A 20562-nucleotide genomic window follows, 5' to 3' on the forward strand; every position below is an offset into this window, starting at 1 on the left:
TTTAACTTATAATAATACATTTTCCCATCTTATAAGTGAAATAATCTACCAGTAGAATGACAACTTTTTAAAATCAATATTAACAAATTATTGATTTAAAAAAAGTTGTTTGCAAGTTTCTTTTGAGATAATTTTAGTGTATTAACATATTTACATTAGAGACTAGATCTAAAACACTTGGTAAGATTTTATGTGTTTGCAGTGTACACCAGAGGTGGCAACCTATTGCAGCACCGTAAAAACATAAAATCTCATAAAAAAGTATTTTACGTTTAGTTTCTATTGCAAATATGTTAATACACTAGAATTAAGACAAACCTAACTTAAAAGTAACTTTTCAGCAAGAAATTTGAGCTTGTTTTTAAGTCAATAATTCCTTAATATTGCCCAAAAAAGTTTTTGTTCGACCGGCAGATTATTTTCCTTATAACATGGGGAAAACGTCTTGTTATAAGTTAAATAATCAGCATTCAGGAAGTATTTACCCATAACAAGCTTCTATATCTTTCTGAAAAGTTACCTTTAAAATATGTTTGTCTTATTTCAAGTGAACTAAGATAGTTGCACTAAAAGACCAAAAAACTTGGTAAGAGTTTGTGTTTTTACAGTCAGGAAAGATGAGTGAGCCATTTTATGAGTGGCTTTACAGACAACCTGAAGGTTTATGTTGCTCTAATCATTAACAAGATTTCAAATCCTAACAGGAAATCCACCAGACCGCGCTGCTAAGTTTCTGGAAATACCCTGAAACTCTTAAAAACAAATCAAGACCTGCGACTAACCTGTAAAAACAATCCTTCAAAACAAAAGTAAAAACATGTCCAAAATAAGATTTAACAGAGACCACAGTTTAATATTGGTCGATTTATGAGGTGTAGAAGTTATTGTCTTACAAAGTAGAGACTGTAAAACTTACGATTAGAGGTCTGGCATAAGCACAGCCATTCTTATTCCAGGTGAATTCCCGACTGAAACCATGCTGAGCGAGTCCAACCTGTACTGCTGCTCCCTGCTGAGCGTCCTCAGCCCTCCCACCGCTCCACCCCCTCAGGCCAACTCGTCCTCAACAACCCTCCCTCTGCTGGAGAAAACTAAACACCACACCACCCCACTTCCACTAAACACGCCATTTAAAAACAACTCAAACAAACTTCATAATCCTACAGTTTAAAATACATTTACCCAGCACTAATGGTCTGGATTTAATGCCAAAAGGTTTCATGCCTTAAAATGTGCTACTTTTAGCACCAAGCAGCGACTGACCCGCTCCTCATTCAGGAATGTTGGAGAGCAGGTTGAAGAATGAGCGCTCTGGTTCTGTAGGAGAGCGACACTAAAGGAGAGGATAAGGAGGAAGATGGGTGACTGCGTCTGCAGCTAGCGCGCACACACACGGTGAGTCCTCAATTTTCTTCTCAACTCATCCTTTCACCGCCATCACCGCCTTTCAGAGATCATCTGCAGCGCATACTGTCAGAGAACTGTAAGATTATGTTCAACTGGAAAAGATGGATGAATGTAACTCAAAGGTTTTGGGTGTATACACTGCAAAAACACAAAACCTTACCAAGTATATCTTAGCACGCTTAAAATAAGACAAAACTAACTTACAAGTAACTTTTCAGCAAAATTTAGGAACTTATTTTAAGTAAATAAGTCCTTAATATTGATTTTAGTACCAATCCCACTGGCAGATTATTTAACTTATAACAAAATATTTTCTGCTTGTTTTAATGAAATAATCTGCCAGTGGAACTAAAACTTTTTCCATTAAAATCAAGAAAACATTTAGTTGAGACAAGCTCATATTTCTTTACTGAAACGTTACTTATAAGTTAGTTTTGTCTTATTTCAAATTTACTATGATATTTGCACCAGAAACTAGACCAAAAAAATACTTGCTAAGATTTGGTGTTTTTGCAGTGTAGTGAATTGCAAATGTTTACTTTTATGGAATAAATTAAGTCCACTTAACTCACTTTTCTTTACATTGCTATACTTGATTTAAATAAGTTGAGGGCTTTTTGAGGTAAACACGTTTTAAAAATGTATTTAGTTAATTTGAAGTTCTGTGGAAGACAATACCTTCACCAGCAAGGTATCCCACAATGCATTGTTCCACCAACAGCAGCAACTAATTAAGCCACTTTTTATTAAATGATTGTGTTTGCTTTTACTGGAAAAAGTGAGCAAAAATATCATTACTTTCCATTTTTTCTGTAAAAGTTTGAGTAGAGAACCAGATAAAAAGAGCTACTTCAATCAAGAAACTTTATTTTAGTTTCTAGTTAAAATGTGCCATCAGAAAGCTTTGTGGTTTATTTGCATATATAAAAAAAATAAGATTTGGGTGCCATTTAAGTAATTACAACATACTTGGATTTATTAAATCAACTTAAGATACGCTCACCAAAATTGCACAGTTTAACGTTACTCAATTAGTTAATTAAAACTAAAAACAATTGAGGTGAGTTTGCATATTGTTGCTTTCCTAAAATAATGGCCAGAGTAATTTATTGCCAAAGGATTACATAACCAAAAATAATTAGCTGTTATTTTAGGAAGGTGATTATATATTATTTAAGTAAGGAGAACAAATGAGGTTTTACAGTGTGATATTTTTGCTTTTTTTTGTAGGACTGGTTATGAACTCTGGGATTTGGATGTCTTGACAACCTTTTATTTTGGGGAATTGCAGCAGTTTTCATCTGAATGTGTCAACAGAGACCTTCCTTAAAAAGCAACAGAAAAAGAACCAAACAGGAAAGAAGAGAAATGAATGTGAACCACACGACCTCCTTCAGCTCAACTCCAAATATGAAACCTGAATTCCCTGGGTACTACGCCCTCTTGCCTCTTGTTGTACTCGCACTGAGTAGCTGCATAGTGGCAGTGGTAAGAATTTGTCTACTACTTCATAAAGCAAATAGCATAACTAGAGTAATAATATTGTGCAAATTTCTCTTTTAGGTTTTCTATATGAAAAGGAGAAGAAGGTAAGTTGCATAAATGAGATGCACAACAAAACAAAACACTGAGTTAAGCGGCTGCTTAGGATCCCCGCACCACCAGGGGCCCCCAAGACCAACAACCTAGCATGATTATATATTTAACATATATATAGAATAATATAAACTAAAATGCTATTACACATGAAAAAATGTATTATGTATTATTTTTATACTTGTTACAGAAAAAATAGGTCAATATCTTCAAGATGTTGACTGCTGCCACTGTTGGGGAAATATAAGATATCAAACTTGTTCATTTAATTATCATAAATTTAGTGTTTATCAAGTATTGTCACATTAAAATTGTTAAAATAATATACCACACTTCAATACCACTATGCATTTCAAAATCAATATTTTAGTTTGCTGCTCCTGTAAGGTTAAAAATCAGCTTTAGCTTTATGTCTGTTAATGACAAATGATGCTAATGCTAGTCGGCATATTACACACATAACCTAGGAATTATGAAGCATCTGGTGTTGTTGGCATGTTGGTATTAGGGGCACCAAATGAAAATCTGCTTAGGGCCCCAAAAAGGCTTTGGTCGGCCCTGCATGAAGGAATGAAACCTCAAACTAAAACTGAACAAGATGTCTTTAATTCACTGTTTCAGGTCTCTATAATTATAATTATAATAATTTAAAAAGGGAGAACAAGTCGTAAAAATGATTACATGTTTACTTATTTGTAGACTAGGCAACTGGCAAAAACGAAACCATGTTTTCCTGTTTTGCAAATCTGATACGGCGCTTCGTTTCCAGTCATAAATGTCAGGCGCTTACCGTAGCAGCAGCAGCGTAATGTTCCAGTAAGCTTCACGACATCCGGGTATTTAGTAAGAACAACTCCAGATCGAAACGCAAAATAAAACTAACTATTTAGCTGGAAGCAGAATAAAACTTACTATTTAGCTGGACGCAAAATAAAACAAACTATTTAGCTGCTTAACGCCTGGGATCGCTAACAAGATATGTGCGCAAAACCACAACCAACCCAGCAACATACATGTTGCCTGTAACACAAAACAAGACATCCGCTTGTGTCTGCAAAGCACAAGCGGATTGTTCTCTTCACGTGCGGTAACAAGCTGCAGGCCAGCCCGAGTTATACGCGAACTACAGCTTCCCCACCTCAACCACCATAATGCCTGAAGTACATAGGACAGAAAAACAGCTGCACGCGTTTCACAGCTGGTTATTTTATAATTGGAGAAATAGTTGGCCTTTCAAAAAAAAAAAAGATCTGAATTTCTGAAAACGTCTTTTATACTACGGAGTATTCAGACCACTGGAGATATAAATGAGAAGAAGAAGAAGAAAAGAGTACATTTCCACCAAAAACCTAATCTCAGAAATATTCTAGAAAACACAAAGACATTTCTGAGTTTCAAAAGTTGAAAATTTGCTAGAACAACTCCCAGGAATTTTGAGATTAATCTCAGAAAATTTCTAGAAAAACCAAGGAATTTTCTAAGTTTGAATAATCAAAACTTTTCTAGAAAAAATCTCAGATTTTCAGATTAATCAGATATTAAAAAACAAGAAAATTTCAATTTCAAAAGTTGAAAATTTGTTTAAAAAAATTTGAAAGTTTGAGATTAAACTCATAGATTTTCTAGAAAAAATTTACATTTTTGAATTTCAAAAAATTCAAAAATTTCCAAAAGTCAAATACTTCTTTTACTTTTTCAAACTCGGACATTTTTGAGCAACCATTCTACAAAACATTACAATATTTGCAAAATATTCAATAATCTCAAAACTTCCATCTACTGAATTTTGAAGAGTGAAGTTTTATATATTGATTATTTCTAAAGGAAATAGTAATTTTGTTTGCATCAAAATGTTCTGCACAGCTCAGTTCAGTTTATTTATATATTCACATTATTCACAACAACTCATCTTGACAAACTTTACAAATGAATCGTTTCAATTCAATCATACACAATATGATAACTGGGATCACATTATAAATGATCCTAGTTATCAAACAATGAATCAAGTTTGGTTTATTAAATTAGTTTAAGAAGTTAAACCCAGCAGGTTGCATGAAGACGTTGACTTTACAGCACAAAATGTAGATATTCTTTCTTATCTTAAATTTTAAAAAGCTGTGCTTTTTTGTCACACATTTCCTCTGTTGCCTGGACAATTATAAACAAAAAGCAACATTTTAATAAAATAAATAAGCCTGAGTTCTGCCTAAAACAACCTGCAAATCATTGAATATTTGAAACACAACATAATCTACAAAATGTTAATTGTTTTCCACAATCTGTGCTGAATTAATTCCCCAAAATCTGCTTTTGAGTAAAAATGACTGGATGTTAGCGCTCCTAGCTAATTAATGCTTTTACAAGATTTTAAATTGTCTACATTAAATAAATAAATAAATCCCTGTATGATTACCTTCGCTGTATAAATATATACATGAGCTGGAAAATCAAGTTTGTGTAATTTTTTTATTTTCTTTATTGTGGTTAAGGGCTGCAAAGAAAAACAAAAACACTCAGAGAGTCGCAATCGGCCCCCGGGCCACACTTTGGACACCGTTGGGTTCGGAAAGATTTCCATCCCATTTCAGTTTGGTTGTATTTATTTTTGCGTCTTCCTCAGACTAGATGAGCTGCGCCACCATCTGATTCCGGTTTACACCTACGACCCCGGAGAGGAAGAGGAAGACTGGAGAGATTATGACAAAGACGATGAGGAAGAGCTGGCTGTAAGCAAATATATTATTCATTTTGGACTTTTAAAATTCAATGCATTATTTTGAAGTGCTTTTTTTGGTACAAAACAACTTTAATACATTTAGAAAACAAAAATTTGGTGGAGAGGTTTGATTTATTGTGGGCTTTCTCTAATTTATCAAAGTTACTCAGCTGAAATAGACTTTTAAGTAAACTTGTCACAGTAACAAATTTTACTGGATGGCTAATTGTCCCAGTAATTACGATGAACAATGGTATTGTTGTTTTGACAACAATATTATCTAAATTACAAATAAACCCTAATTTTGTAAAGAACACTTAATCCTGGAACATATTTGAAATATTCAAAGCAAAACATTACAACTAAAAACAATAATAAAAACTTCTGACATGGATTATCATGTCTCTGTAAATAAAAATGCCCTTATTGCGACAGACTGAACCGTAACTCGATTTTCATTTAAAACTATTTTATGTCACAAAAAATATTATTTCTAATAGAAAAAGATGTAACAATGTAAAAAGAAAATGTATTTTAAAAACAGTCCTTGTTTTTACTGAGATTTTAGTTCAAAACAACATAATGACAAAAATGGTACCTCAATAAATAGACTTTCCCATTGACACCAATATCCAAAATAAAACAAAACAACACAACCAAAAATTAAGAAATAAAATGGAAATAAAAAACAATCACAACCAAAAGATGTCTTTGTAAACAAAATTGACCTTCAAAACATTTATTAATAATCAGAAATGTATTTTAACTTATTATGGGACTAACGGATTAATTGCTAATCGTGACTGTCTTATTTTTAAATTAGTTGTGTCATGTTGTGAATAATCTATAATTTACACATTAACTCCAACTTTTAATTTTATTTTTCATTGCAGGAACCTTTGTACACGGATTCACAGCTCTCCTTTGATAGAACATGAGCAGGAAGGAAAGAAGGAGGATTTCAACTAGGAAATAATCTTATTTTACTAATTGTAGTGGAAAGGCTTGACTGACAACAATGCAATAAACCATTAAAACCTGCTGCTGCATTAATCAATGTGCTGTATTGGCCACCAGATGGCGCCACAGTCTTGATCTTTGCCTCAGAAATGTTTTTATATTGTTCCTTTTTTTCTTACGGGACTGTACAGAGTTTTGTTGTTTTTAGTCAAAGTAGTGACTATGATGTAGTTTTACATGAATAAACTGAGAAGTGCAAAAGTGGTTTGGAAGCCTTGTGTCTTCTTGTTTCTTACCCCATATTTGCAGTGACTTTAATGCTGCTTTCTAGTTGTATTAGGAACTGGGAAATTCCGACCACCCAGTCGGAAAAGCCAACTGAAACGCCCTCTGAGCCATATCTTCCACTGGGAAACTGGGAGCAACTCCAACTACCCCCCAGTTAAGACCGCGTTTCAATGTGGCCGCTCGTCGCATCAACAGTAGTAAGATGTAGTGGAAACCACAGACATAATATAATGAGTAAACCCCGCATTGGCTGCTCTGGCGCAGGAAATACGGCAGCCATCTTGGAGCGGTCGTCCCTCCTACTTGGCTAAACCAAACACCAGAAAAAGCCTCAGCACTGCCGGATATTTTTGTTCAGATTGACAGACTATTGACGTGAGATCTCGGGGGATAACGTTTCACAAGTAAGATGGACATATTACCCTTTATTTTTTATGAATAGAATATTACTATACTGTATTTCTGTCCACCGGCAAAATGCCAGCTAATACTAGCTATAGCCGCCCTAAATCTCGTCAGCGGCAATAGGCAAGAGCGGTGCACGAGGCATCTATTCTTTATATACGTCTATGGTGGAAACAGGTTTGTTTTACAAGACGAAACCCATTTTTTCCTTTTTTTAAAAATATTGCTAGCTTACTTTTATTGTTCTGGACTTTATTTTTTTTTTTTTTTAGTTTCGCTAGCTTATAGTTGTAACCGAGGATCTCTGAAACGTATTAACTTAGATTTGATAACGGCAGTTTGTGTTAGCCGGTCCGACATTAGCAGCGTCTTGCCCATAATTTCGCCTTCCGCCTCTTAACAGGACGTCCGGTTACATTTCAAAGTAAGAGCACCAACAGCAACGGAGTGCTCTTTTAATAGTTAAAGGAAGCGATTTTTCGAGTCCGCTTTGGTTACTAAAATAACGTGAAACTGACATAAGTAGTATAAAAACAAATGTAAAAAATTTACATTATTCAAAAAATAATGTTATTCAAACGGACTTTTAGACAATTAAATTGTACCCTTTAACTTTTTAAAGCAAATAATTTCTGTAAGCTTCTGAAGAGTTTCTGCTGCTGATTCTAGCTAATTAGTGTTTCATTTCTTTAGAAACCCCCACTTAAAGACTGCAGAGAACCCGCTCTGGCATTGAACACACCTGTTTCTGATTGATAATCAGAGGAACTGAGGAGGTTGGCACATATTTAAATTGATTGGTGGGGGGTGGCTTACACTTACAGGAAGATGGGGTACCAAAGAAAAAGCAGGTAAAAATTCAATTCATACAAAGATACTAAAAACATCAATTAATTTTCTAATTGACTATCTTTTCTTTCCATCAGAGTGGATGTCCATGTTTCTGCCTGGCACCTGACCTCTACCCTCTTGCTTTTTGCTTTGATCTTCCCTGCTTTCACTGTGGGGACCCTTCTTTGTAACTTCTGCCCCCTGATGCCCAAAAATGTACCCTGCCAAATCCTCAACACGGAGTGTCCGCCCAACCATCGCTGCGCCAGTTCCTGGGGATGGCAAGGCTTCCGCCATGTTCTGTCCTCTCAAGGCTGCTTGGATATCAAACTCTGCAACTCCCAGGAAATGGTCAGATATCGGGGTCAACAGTACGACCTCACTCACAGCTGCTGCTGTGGAAACAAATGCAACCTGACACCAAGGACCAACGCCAGCCTGATCACATCACTTTATTTAAAAACTAGTCCAGATAAGCTCATCTCCACTCTAATGAAGATGCTCCGGAGTCCCTGTTCAAACCAAACCGCATCATCTTCTGATATAAAATTATAACTGTGTGTTGAAGACGGAGTGGAGGCCTGTTTACCGCTGGACCTAACCTTAGTTCTCAAAAGTAAACTCACATTTAGTCAGATGTTTGTTTGCTTAAACGTTTTAAACTGATGTGAAAATATGGAAGAGGAAAAAATAGTATTGGTTATTGGTGGTTTTCACATGTTTAACCCAGAGAGAAAAGGTTGGCTTGTTCATCCATCCTCCTGATTGACTGTGGTCAAGGCTGGTCAATAAAGCACCATGATTAAGAAACAATTGTCTTGTTTATTGAAAGCAGGTGTGCTTAAAGGTGTGATTTTTTTTCTAAAGACACTGAGTGAAAACATTCATGTTCTACTAAGTTTGGCTGGTTGGAGTTAAACTGTGAAATGGCTGGGTAAGTTTTAAAGCTCACTAAAATTCTACTGCATTTCCTTTCTAACTTTAACACACTGGGTGTGACAGTGAAATTGGTAACACCTGTTAAAGGCATGCTGACAAAGTAAGTGAAATGACTAAAGTCACGGAGAGGGAAATCAACTCGGGTTCGTCTTGTTTCCGTAAACATGCACAACTTGGAATTACAAAAATAAACTTGCTTAATAAGAAACCTGCCAATTAAGTTGTTTTTTTCCCAGCTGTATCAAAAATAAATGTTGCAAAACAATAGAAACACTTTTTGAATTGCAAGTTGTGTGATAACCAGATAGTGGGAAAGAAGACAGGAAGTGTTAGGCTGTTGGTGCGCCGTGAATTCACATGTAATTTACAACTTATTTAATGGAAACGCCACAAATGCAAAATGTTTTTTGACACCAGCGGAATATTAAAGTTTTGTGCATATTGGTAATGGAAACACAGCTATTCCACTTGGATGTCACTAATATTCCCCCATAAAAGTGCCACAAAGCTGACTATTAAGCCCCTTTTTATTGACATAAATAACCTACCAACATGAAAGGTTGGGTGTGTTACCTTTGATCCAACTTAAACACAGATGTTGCATTAAAATTCCTTCAAACTTGTTAAAACTGATTAAGTGAAATCAGACGTTTTTTTTTAAATCCCAGATTTTTGTGCAATCTATAACAAATTGGTCTCAAACTTAATTAAATGTAAATCAAACAACCGGATAAAAACTATACAATATGATTTTCCAAATAAAACAAGGACATGTTCAACACAACAAATACTATTGAAGGCAGTAAGTTTAAAGTAAAAATACACCAGAATAAATAAACTTATTTAAAATTCAATTAGCAAGCAGTAACTAAAATGTGAATAAAACAAGAAGTCAAAGAATAAATGATACAGTGAGATTAGTTTATATGTTGGTACCAGAATAAAAGTTCTAGAAATTAATTTCCCCCCTCTAACTCAAGTTTAATAAATAGGTTTCATAATGCTCCAAGATCATTTAATACAATCTTAAATTTTTGGTTAGAAAAAAAAGTAGAGGAGTACATTTATGCCAATTTGGCATAAATTCTGAATTTCTTTTCTAGGAAATTGGAGATTAATCTAAAAATTTCAGTCTTTTTGGCAGAATTTTTTTTTAAAAATCCTTATTTTCTTTCTATCAACAATGACCCTAATACTCCGACAATCTGTCATAGTTTTTAAAGCTTGAGAGAAACTTTCAGAACCTGGAGATGATTTTTTAAAATCTTGCTCCAATCGTCCATAACGCAACATTAAGGCAACATCCCTCTGTCTACTTAGGGCGGCAGTAGACAGAGGGAGGGAAAAATACAATTCAGCCAAAAAACTTTCTACAAAAATAACATTTCTGAGCTCTAAAAGTGAAAAATTCGCTATAAAAATCTCTGAAAATTTTAGATTAATTTCAGAATTTTTCCAGACGAGACAAGGAAATATTTGAGTTTGAAAAGTCAAAAAATTTGATAGAAAAAAGCTCAGAAATTTTGAGTTTAATCTCTGCTGATTCCTGATACCTCGGAAAAGATGGAAATATCTTAGTTTCAAAAGTCATAAAACCTTCCTAGAATTTTCTAGAAGAGATGAGGGAATTTGAAAGGAATATGTAAAGTTAAAGATTTACTAGGAAAAAACAAAAATTTTGAGTTCAGACTTTTCTAGAAATTTTCTAAAAAAAAAAAAATAAAAATTGAAAAGTCAGTCATGCTATGATGGATTATTATTATGGCCATTGTAATTTTAAAAAGGGGGGAGTTTAAATTTGCACCAAAAACTCAGAAATGTTGATCAATCTCTCAAAGTCCAGCAGTTGAAAATTTTTGACTTTTGGAAGTTTTTCTAGAAGATTTCTGGAATTAATCAGGAAATTTCAGGGGCTTTTTCTATTTACAGTTGTGCTAACATTGTAGATGTTTCCCAGAAACATCTACAATGTTTTGTAGTAAATCTCTGACAGAGTAAAATAAGTTTGTCCAGTTTTCCCTTCATCTTGTTCCCCAGGCAGAACGTTCTTCAGCTCCTGCCTGCCGCCATCTTGTGTTTTCATCTTCTTCTGCCCTCGTTGCTCTGTGGGAATCTGCTGTGCTTTTACAGCCCCATCCTGAAGACGGAGGAGGCGATGACCTTTGAACTCATTGTGACAGAGTGTCCTCCTCGCGAGGTGTGCTTCAAGGCGCTGGGTCGCTATGGAAACGTCACTGCCCTGTCGGCGAGGGGGTGCTTTCCGGTGAAGAGCTGCGGAAAACAAAGCGACATCCGGCTCAGAGGGACGATTTACGCCATGACCTTCCGCTGCTGTGATTGGCCGTACTGTAACTCAGAGGTCAAGGTCAAACCTTTTTATGTGCTCATAACTCTTCTGGCTGTCTCTGTTATTACGTGTTTGTGAGTAAAATAAGTAATAAGAGGTTAAGGGGTGAACACGCAGTCTGAAAACTGCAGCGTGCGCCGTCCGAATGTCAGACGCTTTTATTACGATGTTTTTAAAGAGTATTTATGTTTTTATTCCAAGATCTGTAATAAAATATTTCAGATGAAATAATGCTGTGGAAGACGTTTTTAAAGCACTACGTAAATAAGACAAACCTGGTCATACCTGCAATACCAATGGCTAAAAAATATTAACCAGAAGCAAACAATTACGTTTTCATTTTTTCCACTTTAAACTCAGAATTCTGAGAAAAAAAAGGGAAATAATTCAGATTAAAATATCTAATGAAAATGTTAGAATTCTAAGGATTGAGAAAAACTAATTATGAAAAAAAGAATTGAGTCAATTGTGACAAAAAGACAAGAAAAATAGTTGTCATTCAGAATTCTGAAAACTTTTTTAGAAAAATAATTCAGATTAAAGAATTCTAATGAAAAAGTCAATTCCGAGAATCGAGAAAAAAACTGAGAAAAAGTCAATTGTCAGAAAAATTTAGTTTCAAGTCAGAATTCTGAGAAACAAACTTTAGTGACCCTAATCCTCTTCCATTCAATCACAATCAATCAGATTATTGATTCAGGCCTACTTGCTGCTTCTCAGAGGTTTGTAGTTTAGAAATTAAAGGTGATTTTTCTCAAGTTCTAAACGATAGATAATACGTAGGCTTTTAAGAGAGGAAGAAAATGTGACAAAATGTAGAGTTTGAGGTTTGACAGTTCTTTATTTCCCTTTTATAAGGCTGCTGGGTCTCCCCTTTGTGGATATACATATATATACAGGAGATTGCTATACTGGAGTTACACTGAGGGTCAGAGGGTCCATGTTACACAGACGTCCATAAACGACACTAATAGAGCCTCACCTCCAGGTATCAGAAATCAGCAGAGAGAGAGGATGTGGGAGGAAAAAGGCAGGAAACAGCACAAGAAAACAGGAAAGGACGACGGCGAATTAGGGTGGTCGTGGATAGAAAGAAAAGTAGTAAATTTTCCCCAGAAAACTCAAATTTAGATATCTCAGAAATTCTGGAGCATCGAAAGTCATAAATTTGCGAAAACTAAACTCAGGAACTTTGAGATTAATCTCAGAAATTTTCTAGAAAAAAAAAGAGCTCAAGTCAAAATTGTGGGAGAAAAACCAAATTTTGATAAATTTTGCAATATTTCCTATAAGAAAGGTGGAAATTATTGAGCTCAAAATGTAGAAAATTCACAACTTTTGGACATTTTCTGAGTTCCAAAAGTAAAATGTTAAACTTTTCAGAAATTTCAAGCTTTTCCTGGAAAATTTCGGAGATTATTGTCAATATTTCTGAGTTTTTTCTTGCATATTACCGACTTTTCAAGCTCAAAGTTCAATGTTTTTTCCAGAAACTGAATTGACCTAAAAATTTGAGTTGTTCTCTCACATTTGACTTTTTGAGCTCAGAAACTTCCAAGTGTTTTTCTAGAAACATTTGAGATTAGCCTGAAAAATTCTGAGTTGTTTCTTGAAAATGTACAACTTTTTGAGCTCAGAAGTTCCTTATTTTTTCAAGAAAATTTTTGTAATTCATCTCAAAATTTCTGAGTGTTTTTGGTGGAAAAGTACTATTTTTTAAATCCACATCAGCTCCAGTTCGCCATCACAGGAAAATGAAGGAAGAGGGGAGATGTTGCAGTCCGAGAGCCTGACTCGACTGTCTAATAACTTAACACTGGAAAATAACATACAGATTTCACGCACAGTGCATCTTAAATAGGTTACGTGAAGAACCATTTACCATAAATATCTGTATTTTTCAGAAACCAACATATATAAAAAAACAATAACAAAAAAAAATGTTTTCCCCATAATTTCTTTTTTTTTTTTAGTTTTTGTGCAAATCTTTTCCTTCCTTCTCTGGTTGTTGTTGAGGATTTTTGCTCGTTGCTCATATGATCCAAAAAATAAAAATAAAAGGAAAAACATGAGAAGGCAAACAAAACCCAGCATATCCCCCAGTCCCTCCCCTATAATATCATATGAATTAGTAGAAAACGAACAAACAAACAAATAAACGGAACACCACAGTCAACTTATCACAAAATTAACCCACAAACACACAGAACACCAAGAACACAGTACTCTATTTTTTTTCTTTTTCAGTTTTTTTTAAGCTTCGTTGTAATTCCTCCTTTATGGTCATTGTGTGTCCTTCTCCTGGCTTACTGGTTTGGCAGCTTTGGAGGCGGCTCAGTGGAACTGGGAGGCTACTCTCCAATCAGCTGGTCAGTTCAGCAGTGATAAATCATCTTTTAATTTCACAGTGTGGTAGGAAAAGAAGGGATACGACGAAGGATTTAAAGGAATGGCAGCGACAATTACAAAAGAACTAGAAACCGTGGACCATCCTTTCCAAAATGGCTGCCTTATTCCTTCGTTATGAGTTTTATTGGGTTTGGTTGAGATTTGTTGAACGAGCAGAAGATGGGCGGGACAACTCAAATCCACCAGCGGACGGGTCACAGCGGGGCGAAATGCGGTCAGGAGGAGAGCGGGGGGGGTTCAGGCACGCTGCTGCTGCAGTGCCCGCCGCTTGCGGCTGTAGTAGTGACGCATCCCGGTCTGTCTGGCAAAGCTCATCATGTAGTTTTGTTTGCGTGTGCTGCAGGGAGATAAAGTCAGTAAAATAAAAAATAAAACAAGAGAGAGAAAGAGAGAGAGAAGGAAGGAGTGTGAAGATTAGTGAGAGAGTAAAAGCAAGCTGCAACTTCCCCTCGTTCTCACACTGGACAGACCCAAACATGCAAACACACGGATGGTTGAACGCAGCTTCAAATTTCTCTCACCTCCGTTTTCATTTCCCATGCTTTGGTTTTCAGTCAACCGTGAGCTCAAACACTGAACAGATACGAAAAAACAAAAAACTTCTACTGCTAGTTTGGATTTCTGCCCAAAAACGATGGTGCAGCTAGCTACAACAGTCATCAAGACAAGACGGTACGAAGATCCACAAATACGAGAGCTTCACTCTGACACAAAGTGTTTGAGGTCAGAGTTTAAAAAAGAAAAAAAAAGAAGTAAATAAAAACCAGAAGTGCAGGGTCCTGAGCAGGACAGGGTTTTAAAGCTACAGTAGCTTTCTAAACTATTAAAACCGCTTAGGGTTTTCACAATTTGACACATAAAAATCACAAACTTCAATGTTTCATTGGGATTTTCAGAATCAGATCAACACAAAGTGGCACAAATTGTAACTTTTTATACATTTTATGCTTCAAATGTCCAATTATTTGCAGTTCCCTTTTATACCAAAATCAGGCTTCTTCATTATAGTAAAATTTTGTGTTTTGTTTGTACTTGTCCAGTCAAGAAGGGAAATGTTTCGAAATAAATAAATAAAAATAAAAAATACAACTTTCTTAAAATCAAAACAGAAACAAATATCTACATTTTGTGACTTTTGTTTCCTTTCAAGGATTCAAGGACTTTTTATTGCTTGACTCAAGTCCCAGATTAAGAAATCTAATACGCAAATAAAAAATGAATAATGAAGTAATTCCTATGATCTAGATATTTATATTAAAGAAATGAAAAGGAGTTTCATCTTAATTCAGATTCATGAGCACAAATATCTTGCTCTTTTTACCATGAAAGTATATTTATGATATAATGGCCCAGTCAAAGTCCAGACCTTAAAAATGTATCTTTACAAATGTTCTCCAATCAGTAAGACTGAACTTGAGTTATGTAGCAAATAAGAACGCAAACATTTCAGGCCAAAACAAAACAAGCATAAGTTTTCTCCCACTGGTGTCGATCTGATAAAACCCAAATAAAACACATTGAAGTTTGTAGCTGTTATGTGACAAAATCTGTCAAACTTCAAGCAGCATTAATACTTTTGCAAGACGCTGGAAATAACAGGAAAAAATAAATTAAAAAGCAGCAGAAGATCACTCTTGCTTAGCCTGTTCATTGCCTCTTCCATCCAGCAGGGCGGTGCCAGTGAGCCGGGAGTACAGCCAGGGCAGGCAGGGGGTCTCTGTGAAGCGGGTGGGTGGGCAGGAAGGCAAAGGAAGGTGGGAGGGTGTGTGTGTGTGTGTGTGTGTGTGATGGGTGAAAGCGTTAGGAATGCCTGGTGAGGTATGTGTGTTAGGAGAGAAATGGAAAGCTTCATTTTCTGCATTTCTGACATTTAATCAGAAACCAAGGGGGTATACACTGTAAAAACAAAATCTTTTTGGTCTAGTTCCTAGTGGAAATATTGTTATACACTGGAAATAAGAAAAAACTAACTCAAGAGTAACTTTTCAAGAAGATATAAGAGCTTATTCAAGACATTATCCCTGAAAGTTTCTTGTTTCTTTTATTTCACTTATGACTAGATTCCCCCGGAAGAGCTAGAAGAAGTGGCTGGGGAGAGGGAAGTCTGGGCCTCCCTTCTGAAGCTGCTACCCCCGCGACCCGACCTCGGATAAGCGGAAGAAGATGGATGGATGGATGGACTAGAGATGAACCGATCCGATACCAATATCAATATCGGTTCCAATATTGAAAAAAATTCTAAATCAAGTATCGGTGACAATGTTACCAATTCATAAGGGCAGATCTATTCTGTCTAATTCTATGCTTTGTCCTCTGCTTGACGACATGCTTTATTATTGATTTTAAATTATATTTAAAATTCCTCATTGTACTTTCGGAACCATTTGAAAGAAGGTTTGATGCAGCTTATTTTTACATGTTTGACCAAAGTACTCAACCTATTGTTTTTTTATTAGTTTCAGTTTGTTATTTATTTTACTTCAGGTATCAGAAGAGAAAAAAGCGGATCGGTGCATCTCTACTTATAACTAGTATTTTTTTTAATCAATATTAAGGAATAATTGACTTAAATCAAGCTCCTACATTTGTCTTATTTCAAGTGCATTAAGATATTTGCACTAGAAACTAGAACTAAAATTCCTGGTAAGATTTTGTGTTTTGCAGTGTAAGGATGAAGCTCTTGGCCCAGAGACATGATGATGTTGTTGAAGTCAGACAGACAAACGGTCAACGGATGGAGCGTTGTTGCTTTGGTTGATCCATGAAGCCATGCAGGAAACTGAAAGCTGAAATGTGAAGTTATTTCAGAGCAATGATGTGAGATCTTCAGCTTTATAAGTGGTGTTTTAATTTGAGGAGGGGACAGACTGTCCATGTTTGAACTGCACAGACGTACAGTATTGTACGCATCCGGTTTATGTTTGGATCGAAATGAAGATAAATAAATTGGTTTGGAGCTGAGGTAGTGTCAAAAACAAAAACAAACACGTATAGTGATGGATTACATCACACATATAAACACTAGAGGGTGACGAAACATCTGGCTCACGAGACGAGACGAGGTACGAATTGGGTTCACGAGAACTGGACAACATTTTGGTTTTACTTCTGGGAAAACTAAGCATCTTTTCACAAACTGAGTAAAAATTGTAATAAATAGTTTTTGAATGTTTGGTTTAGATGTATCCAGTTCAGGTTTGATCAATCTAAGCATTTTAGATTTTGAACAATCTAGTCCAGATTTCTCTAAAAATTGAAACCTTTTAGCTTACTGTTGTCAGGACATTTTCCATCTGCAAGTTGGTAAACTGGCTAGATTGGCTAATAGCTCTGGTGTTGTATTTCTCTTCATTTTAGGTATTCAAACTCTAAAAGAACTATATTATCAAAAAGTGGCCGAATAGTTGTAGTAGTAGTATGTGTGCGTTTTATTTATTGTAATACAAACTGTCACAAGTGTTACTTTGCAACTTTGATTATTATACTTTTAGCAGCCATATTGGACGCTAACCTTAAGAATGCCATAATGATCAATGTTAAATTTGGAGGAAAAACAGGGACCATCCCATCTGTGAAGTACGGGGGTGGCAGCATCATGTCGTGGGGGTTTTGCTGCAGGACGAACTGGTGCACTTCATGAAATAAATTACGTGGAAATACTGAAGCAACATCAGCCAAAGTTAAAACTTTGGTCCAAATGGACCCAAACCATAAATTTCAAAGGCAAAGATACCAAATACCAAGGAAATGTATGTAAAGTAGATGTGGTCTATTGGTCTATGGAAATATAGTATCAATAATACCAATATTCACTATTTAAGATGATTAAACTTCTGACCTTTAGGTGTTTTTCCTTTGAATTATTATGAATTTAGATAAAGTTTATAGGTGTCAACAAAATACTTTAATCAAAAAGAAACTATAGAAAAACTAAGAAAATTAGTATGAATTGTTTTCTAAATAAAATGCAAACAAATTATAATTTGAGAACAAATCAATGCAAAAATCTTTTATATGGTTGAATTGAGAATTTACAATGCAAAAATAAAATTTCAAAAGGGAACCTGAAACTAAAGTATTGATATCATCACACGGCTATTGATCCAATATTGACACTGTCTTGGCATTGATACTGATATTTTGGATTTATCCACCGACCTCTACACTGCAAAAACACAAAACCTTTCCAAGTATTTCTGATCTGGTTTCTAGTGCAAATATCTTATTATACTTGAAATAACACAAAACTAACTCAACATAACTTTTCAGAGAGATATAGAAACTTGTTTTAAGTAAGCAATTTCTTAATATTGATAAAGTTCCACTGGCACATTATTTCACTTGTAACATGGGAGAAATATATTTTTAGAAGTTTTAGAAGTGTTCCAGTGGAACTAGAACTCATCAATATTAAGGAATTATTAAAATAAGCTCCCATGTCTTGCTGAAAGGTTTCTTGTAAGTTAGTTTTGCCTTATTTCCAGTGTATCAAGATATCTGAACTAGAAACTTGACCAAATAGACTTAGTAAGATGTGGTGTTTTTGCCATGTAATATAAACTTCTGATTTTGAAGCCATTAATAAATACATTTCTGGCATATTCTTTCAATATTCTGGCATTTGGAAAATATAAATATTTTTGATTCCAACTACATGCCACATTAGAAAAGTCTGGATGATCTTTCTGGCTTTGAGTCGAGCCTTCCCCTGAACATTGTGAGTGATTGGCCTGCCCTTTGACCTGTCTCGTGTGCTAATTTACCGGACTGTAGGAGTGGACGATATGGGCTAAAAGTTATATTCCAATATTATATATAAAAAACTATTTATTACTTCCTTTTTACTGCTTTCAAAAAATGTAACTGATTTAACACCCTTCTTTAGGACTCCAGTCACATAAATAAGTGTGATTTTTATCACTAAACTGCATACATTACACTGCAAAACACCTTACCAAGTATTTTTGGTTTAGTTTCTGGTGCAAATATTTCAGTACACTTGAAATAAAACAAAACAAACCTGCAAGTAACTTTTTTTTTTAGCATAATATAGGTCCAGGTTTAAGTAAATAATTCCTCAATATTGTGCTAGTTCGACTGGCAGATTATTTTACTTATAACAAGACATTTTTCACAACTCATAAGTGAAATAATCTGCCACAGGAACTAGTAACTTTTTCAAATAAATATGAATTATTGACCTAAAACAAGTTTTTACATCTTTCTGAAAAGTAAATTGTTAGTTTTGTGTTATATTAAGTGTATTAAGACATTTGCAGTAGATGCTAGATAAAAATAGTTGGTAAGATTTTGTGTTCTCGCAGTGTACGTTAGAGCTGGCAACTTATTGCTACACTGTAAAAACACAAAATCTTTCCAAGTATTTTTGTGAAGTTTTAAGAACACATGTCTTACTACATGTGAAATAAAACAAAACTAACTAAAAAGTAAGATTTCATCAAAATGTAAGAGCTTATTTTAAGTCAATAATTCCTTAATTATTGACTTAATTAGTCAATAATTAACTAGTACTAGTAAAAAATTACTAGTACTTTTTAAAAAGTACTAGTTCCAGTGGCAGATTATTTCACTTATAACAAGAGAAAATGTCTTTTTATAAGTGAAATAATCTGCCAGTGAAATTAGTATGTTTTAAAAATCAATATTAAGGAATTATTGACCTAAAACAAACTTACATCTTATTGAAAAATTACTTTTGAGTTAGTTTTATCTTATTTAAAGTGCACTAAGACATTTGCACTTCAATCTAGACCAAAATTACATGGTAATATTTTGTAATTTTGTGCAATTAGTCATATTTTTAAATTAACTGAGAGTCTCTTTGAACAAAGAGTGGAGAAAATAATAAAATTAACAATCCAGACAATACAGAGAATTTATTTTTTTAAACAACTAATCAGAATTTATTGTAATAAAGCTAAATCAAGATTCTTATCGCAATAAACGATATGATAAATGCCCACCCCTACACGGAGAGCATGGCGATGAATTTAGTACTGATGAAAAGAGCTACTTAAAATCATGGAAAGGTGTCTGCAGTTTAAAAATGAAAATAAAGGAGTGGAAGAAGGGTCTGTGTGTTGGTTGAGGTGAGTTTGAGGGAGGGGTTGCATTCAGGAAGAGGCGGAAAACTTACCTCACACTACAGCCATGCCAGAGGGAGCAGAATACAGAAGAGAGCAGAGGTTAGAGCGCGAGAGGGGATGGGCAGGAGGTGGGGACTGCTGTCTTGTAGAAAGGTCTGGGGGGGAAGGAGCCCCAGTCTGGGGAGGCAGAGGCCCAAAGTGGGGGAGAGAGGAAGGAAGAGAGGTAGTCAGAAGTGTGAGGAAGCAGGAGAGAGAGAAAATGAGAAGAAAATATGAAGCAGGAGACAGTAGAGAGGTAACAAAAATGAAGACAACCAAAAAAGAAAGGAGAGAAAGATTTACAGGAGAAATCCATTCATTGAGAAGGATTGAAGAAAAGAGAGAAAGGACGGTGAGAAAAAGTTTGGCGGTGGCGTTAAGGAAGCAGGAAGCAGGAAGCAAAGGGAGGATGAGAGAAAAGAAAAGGTTGTGTAGGAGGAGGAGTGAGAGGAAATGTGTGAAGGAGGAGTGGCGGCGGGTGGAGAGAAATAAACAGAGCAAAGTGTGAGGGTCAC

The 20562-nt window shown here is 35.2% G+C and overlaps 2 protein-coding genes and 1 long non-coding RNA gene across 13 annotated transcripts in view; 1 reads left to right on the plus strand and 2 right to left on the minus strand.

Annotated features, from left to right (window-relative positions):
• pik3c2g (phosphatidylinositol-4-phosphate 3-kinase catalytic subunit type 2 gamma) overlaps window positions 1-4318 on the minus strand; it is a 25007-nt gene extending 20689 nt beyond the window's left edge. Inside the window, exon 1 of one of the 3 annotated variants that reach the window (XM_023348581.1) lies at window positions 3794-4318. The gene's annotated coding sequence lies outside the window, so the exon portion shown is untranslated. Of the gene's footprint in view, window positions 1-916; window positions 1014-3793 lie in introns of those variants that run through there. The other 2 variants (XM_014472024.2, XM_023348586.1) reach the window with 2 other exon arrangements.
• LOC111611583 lies at window positions 1096-11398 on the plus strand. Of its 4 annotated transcripts, none has more exons than XR_002754103.1 (6): window positions 1096-1395; window positions 2638-2895; window positions 2971-2996; window positions 5627-5732; window positions 6616-9140; window positions 11183-11398. It is a non-coding gene; the product is annotated as an uncharacterized LOC111611583 (long non-coding RNA). The 4 variants fall into 4 exon arrangements; XR_002754099.1 differs by lacking the exon at window positions 11183-11398 and having other exon boundaries at window positions 1099-1395; window positions 6616-8226; window positions 8302-9550; XR_002754100.1 differs by lacking the exon at window positions 11183-11398 and having other exon boundaries at window positions 1113-1395; window positions 6616-7374; window positions 8069-9550.
• reln (reelin) overlaps window positions 9655-20562 on the minus strand; it is a 157163-nt gene continuing 146255 nt past the window's right edge. For 2 of the 6 annotated variants that reach the window (XM_023348559.1, XM_023348550.1), the window contains exons 64-65: window positions 20059-20064; window positions 12309-14238 (exon numbers count right to left, since the gene is read on the minus strand). In XM_023348559.1, coding sequence (XP_023204327.1) covers window positions 14139-14238; window positions 20059-20064 — 106 coding nt within the window. In that variant the 3' untranslated portion in view covers window positions 12309-14138. Of the gene's footprint in view, window positions 11417-12308; window positions 14239-20058; window positions 20186-20562 lie in introns of those variants that run through there. The other 4 variants (XM_023348567.1, XM_023348563.1, XM_023348573.1 and 1 more) reach the window with 3 other exon arrangements.

This window comes from Xiphophorus maculatus, chromosome 2, assembly GCF_002775205.1.
Source record: "Xiphophorus maculatus strain JP 163 A chromosome 2, X_maculatus-5.0-male, whole genome shotgun sequence".
Taxonomy (NCBI): Eukaryota; Metazoa; Chordata; class Actinopteri; order Cyprinodontiformes; family Poeciliidae; genus Xiphophorus; species Xiphophorus maculatus.